Source organism: Propithecus coquereli, unplaced genomic scaffold (assembly GCF_000956105.1).
Source record: "Propithecus coquereli isolate 6110/MARCELLA unplaced genomic scaffold, Pcoq_1.0 Scaffold168, whole genome shotgun sequence".
Classification (NCBI taxonomy): Eukaryota; Metazoa; Chordata; class Mammalia; order Primates; family Indriidae; genus Propithecus; species Propithecus coquereli.
Window position 1 is genome coordinate 610422 of NW_012141413.1, and position 5542 is coordinate 615963.

At 37.9% G+C, this 5542-nt stretch overlaps 1 protein-coding gene across 1 annotated transcript in view; it reads left to right on the top strand.

The window, feature by feature from the left end:
• The window catches only part of MICU2 (mitochondrial calcium uptake 2), a 116991-nt gene that overhangs the window by 88988 nt on the left and 22461 nt on the right, over positions 1 to 5542 (top strand). The window contains exon 8 of the mRNA XM_012641663.1: positions 3987 to 4085. Coding sequence (XP_012497117.1) covers positions 3987 to 4085 — 99 coding nt within the window. The remainder of the gene's footprint in view (positions 1 to 3986; positions 4086 to 5542) is intronic.

Below are 5542 nucleotides of genomic sequence, written 5' to 3' on the forward strand. Positions count from 1 at the left end.
AATTTCCAAATCATTTCATCTTTTAGAGCATGTTTGCTTCAAAATTTACAAATTATTAAAATCACAGTTTTTTATATTTCAATGTCTTTGAGCAGTTCTATACTGAACTTCTCTGGCTCACATCCAAATCCCTGAATGGTATTCCCTTTTCCTAGATGTACATATCCTGTGTGTTCCCATTGTACCTTGTATGTCCCTAATCATTACACCTTGTCATACATTAATATAATTGCTTAATTGTTTGTGTCCTCCTCTACAATGAAAGCGTCATGCCTCTCTTTAAAAGTTGTGTGAAGTAAGGGAGCAGCGCACAAGACCATCCTCGCTTCTGACATCGACTGCAGAGTTCAGTGGGACCCCTGAGACCACTCTGAGACTTGACAACTCACTGGAAGGACTTACGTAACTCACTGAAAGTTATGATGTTCATGGTTACAGTTTATTATAGTGAGAGGATAAAGATTAAAATAAGCAAAGAGTAAGAGGCATAGGGGCAGAGTTCCAGAAAGTCCCACAAACAGAGGTTCCAATTGTCCTCTCCTAGTGGAGTCGTGGGCAGTGCTAACTTTCCCAGCAACAGTGTGTGATAATATGCATGGAGTAGTGCTAACCAGCAAAGTCCCCCCAAGCCTTGATGTCCAGGGGTTTTGTTGGGGTTAATCATGTAAACCCGTTTGGATGCCCACTTGGCTGACCCTAGTCCCCAGCCCTTCCAGAGGTAAAGCTGATCCTTTTGGCCCAAAATCTCCACCCTAAATCTCACTTTTAGACTATCTGGTGTGACCCAAGGCTCCCAGGTAAACAAAGACACTCTTTTCTTAGAGATCACCTCCCAACACCCCAGGGCAAAAGCCAGACCTCTATTTGGATAAGGTTAATTCTTTATTATACAAGTTGTATTCACTGGCCTGGCAAAGCACCAAGCATGTAAGACATGCTCAGTTAATAATTTTTAATGAAAGAACAAATATCAGATAGACCTAACATATTTAACCATTGACCTGTTAATTGGTGATTAAGATTGTTTCCAAATATTTGCTATTAGAAGTTGGCCAGGTGTGGTGGCTCAAGCCTGTAATCCTAGCACTCTGGGAGTCCAGGCAGGAGGATCACTTGAGGTCAGGAGTTCAAGACCAGCCTGAGCAAGAGTGAGACCCCTGTCTCTACTAAAAATAGAAAAATTAGCCAGCCAGGTATGGTAGAGCATGGGGGTAGTCCCAGCTACTTGGGAGGCTAAGACAGGAGGATCGATTGAGCCCAGGAGTTGGAGGTTGCTGTGAGCTAGGCTGACGCCATGGCACTGTAGCCCGGGCAATAGAGCAAGACTCTGTCTCAAAAAAAAAAAAAAGGATGAGAGGGAAATCAGTACATTCTCAGATGAAGAAAAACTAGGAGAATTTGTCACCAACAGACCTACACTACATGAATGGCTAAACAAAGTTCACTAAGCAAAAAGATAACAATAAAAGGAGGACCCTTGGAACATCAGAACACACTAAACAAAGATGTGGGTAAATACAGTAGATTTCTCCTCCTGAGATTGAAGCAAAAATAATTGAGGTGGTTCTAAATGTTTGTAGGAGAAATATTTAAGACCATTATAAACATGGGAAGTACAGAAACTTAAAAGGATGTAAGATTTCTATACTTCACTCAAACTGCTAACGTGACACCAGTAGATTGTATTAATTTATTTTTATATAATGTAACACCTAGAGTAACCATGAAAAGGCTATACAAAAAGATACTCTCAAAAGCACTATCTAATCAAAAGTAAATTCTAAAATATTTTCAAGTAACACAAAAGGCAGAAGAAAGAAAACAGAGAAACCGAAACACAGAATAAACAGAAAACAAAAATCAAATGGCAGACTTAAACCCTGACATATCAACATTTATGTTAAATATGAAGTCTAAATGTACCAATTAAAACACAAAGACCGGCAGAGTGGATTAAAAGATATGACTCCACTATATGCTATGATAAAATTCAGATACAAAGATATAGTCACCTAGAAAGTAAAAGGATGAAAACATTAATCGAAAGAAAACAGGAGTGGCTATCTAATATCAGATAAAGCTAACCTCAGAGCAAAGCAAATTACCAGAGATAGGAAGGGACTTAATATAATAATAGAAACATCAACCCTCCAACACAACATAGCAGTCCTTAATGTGCATGCACCAAACAACAACATAATGCCAGAACTGAAAGGAGAAACAGACAAATCTACAATTACACTTGGAGATTTGAGCAACACTCTGTTTCACACTCTGTTGTTCAACAGTTGATAGAACTACTAGACAGAAAATCAGCAAGGACAGAACATCATCAACCAACAGGATCTAATCCATATTTGTAGAGAACACTCCTCCCAGGAAGAGACTACACATTCTTTCCAAGTGTACATGGAAATTACCAAGACATACCATATCCCAGGCCACTGAACAAACCTCAACAAATTTAAAAGAATTAACATTATACAGAATGTGTTCTCTCACCTCATGGAATCAAACTAGAAATCAGTAACGGGAAACTCTCCAAACACTTAGAAACTAAACATACTTCTAAATAATCCTTGGGTCAAAGAGAAAGTCTCCAGGGAATATATCTAACTGAATGAAAATGAAAATACAACATACCAGAATTTGTGGGATACAGCCAAAGTACTACTGACAGGAAAACTTGTAGCACGAAATGCGTCTGTTAGAGAAAAGGAAAAGCCTCAAATTAATAATCTAAACTCCCACCTCAAGAACCTCGAAAAAGGAGAGCAAAACAAACCCAAAGCAAACAAAAGTAGAAAAATAATAATGATAAGATCAGAAATCAATGAAATTGAAAACAGAGAAGCAGTGGGGAAAATCAATGACACAGCTGGTTCTTTGAAGAGATCAACATTGACAAACCTCTAACAAGACTGACAACAAAAGAATATACATGCTGCCAATGTCAGGAATGTAACTGGAGCTATCACTGTAGACCCTGTAGCCGTCAAAAGGACAATAAGGAAATACTACAAACAATTCTACACATATTATTTTGAAAACTTTGATAAATGGACCAATTTCTTAAAAAACACAAACCACCACACTCACCCAATAAAGTAGATCATTTGAATAACTATTAAGAAAATTGAATTCATAATTTTAAAACTCCCTAGGCCGGGTGCGGTGGCTCACGCCTGTAATCCTAGCTCTCTGGGAGGCCAAGGCGGGCGTACTGTTTGAGCTCAGGAGTTCGAAACCAGCCTGAGCAAGAGCGAGACCCCGTCTCTACTGAAACTAGAAAGAAATTAATTGGACAACTAAAAATACATAGAAAAAAATTAGCCGGGCATGGTGGCGCATGGCGCATGCCTGTAGTCCCAGCTACTCGGGAGGCTGAGGCAGGAGGATCGCTTGAGCCCAGAAGTTTGAGGTTGCTGTGAGCGAGGATGACGCCACGGCACTCTAGCCCAGGCAACACAGTGAGACTCTGTCTCAAAAAAAAAAAAAGAAATGAAGAAAAAAGAATCTGTGAATCTGTCTCACTCATTACCTTTAATAGAATTCTCACCTATTAATTTTATAATTAGGAAAAACAAGTGTTTTGCATGTATTTCTAACCTTCTGTAAGAACTCACATACTTCACTGCTTTGATTTCTCTCGGTATTGCTTCATTAGAAAATGTAAAATAACATTTATTTCACTATTCTAAGCTCCCTTTTTGGCCTAATCTAAGATTTTGTTTACTGCTAAAGTGTAACTTGAGTATTTTAGCCCTTATTGTTTTTCTCCTGTTTGAACAAAGATGATTATAGAATCATGTTATACAAAGTAAAAGACAGAAAGAATGACTATATCCCTCTTTTCTACAGTTTTTTCCTCTTTTTTTTTTTTTTTTGCAAGAATCATTTCTGGATATTGTCCTAAGAGTTCTACTCTACAGGTTCCATTTTTATTCTTATTTATAATTATTTAAAATTGCATGATTTTTGTATAGGAACCAGCAGCAAAAGAACCTGAAATTAAGACAACCCTTCAGTTACGTTTCTTTGGAAAAAGAGGAGAAAGGAAACTTCATTATAAAGAATTTCGAAGGTAAATGCAAATACTTATATTCATCTGGGGAAATTTTATGAGTAAGAAATGAAGAAACTAAACATTTTTATTTCCAAGAACTATATACCATAAAACTAAGTACTATTTGTTGGATCTATATCATATTTATCTCTGAGAACTAAACACACAAAACATAAACTAAAGTTACTGTGCTTAAAATATTCTAACCTATTATGAAAAGTAGTATCTAGAATACAATAATCCTTTTTGATAACTTAATGTTTGCATCTAAGTGACATGCCCCTAGTATCAGTTTGTTCTTAATGCAAAGCAAACCGGCCCAACTTAACTTAAAACAACAGCCATTTACTATTTACAAGAGTCCTTGAGTCAGTTGGGCAGTTCTGATGGGGCCAGTATCAGCTGATGTTGACTGGATGGGCTGGCTGGCAGCTCTCTTTTCCACGATGGCCTCAGCTGGGACAACTCAGCTCTATTCCACTTAATCTGATTCTCTAGAACCAAGGTTGGCAAACTTTTTCTGCAAAGGGACAAATAGTAAATATGGTCTCCATCGCAACTACACAACTCTATGGTTGTAGTGTGAAAGCAGCCATAGACAGTACATTAACAAATGAACATGCCCGTGTTCCAGTAAAGCTTTACATTAACATTAATTTTAAGCAGCTTATTTAATCTCCCTGAGCTCATTTCTTTATCTGTAAAATGGGAATAATAATATTTACATTATATGATTATTGTAAACATTAAAACTCAGTGTCCTGTTTTTATTAATCATACCTTCTTCCCAAGGAGAATAACTCCATGCAGAATGAAACAGTGTGTCTCCCTGTGCTACTTACTAACCAAAGTCTTAACACAAATATCAGAAAGCAGTAGATAATGGTAGGAAAAAATGCTGATTTGGGAGGCAGAAGACCAGCATCTTGTTGAGCTCAGTTTAATAAAGATCTATTTGAGTGCATATTGTATCCTATTATGTGTCAAGTTGTGTCTCAGACACTAGCTATAGTCCCTTCTGGAGACTGTCTAATAAATACATAGAAAAACATTTACATGCATTGCAGTCAGTGCTTTCCTAGAGTAACAGGGCACTTTGGTCGCACAGAAGATCACTTATTGTACCCTATACTGAAGGTTGGGGGTAGGTAAGAAGAGGAGGCTTTCTTGAAGAAGTAGCACCTAAGCTGAATCCTGACAGATGAGCAGGAATTAACAGGCAGAAGTGTTTTGGGCAGGGAGGCATTTGAGGGAAGGAGAATAGCAGGAGCACAGACATAGAGGCATGAAAATGTATGGTTTGTGAAGGAGATTATGAGCAGCTGGGACTAGATAGAGTAATAAGCATGGGGTGTAGTAAGCATCGGTAGTAAGCATACGTCCTTACCTGTGGAAGGTTTTACATGCCGTGAGACAGAACTTGTTCATTTAACTCAGTGATGGGAGGCCCTGAAAAATGATACATGTAGGATACTT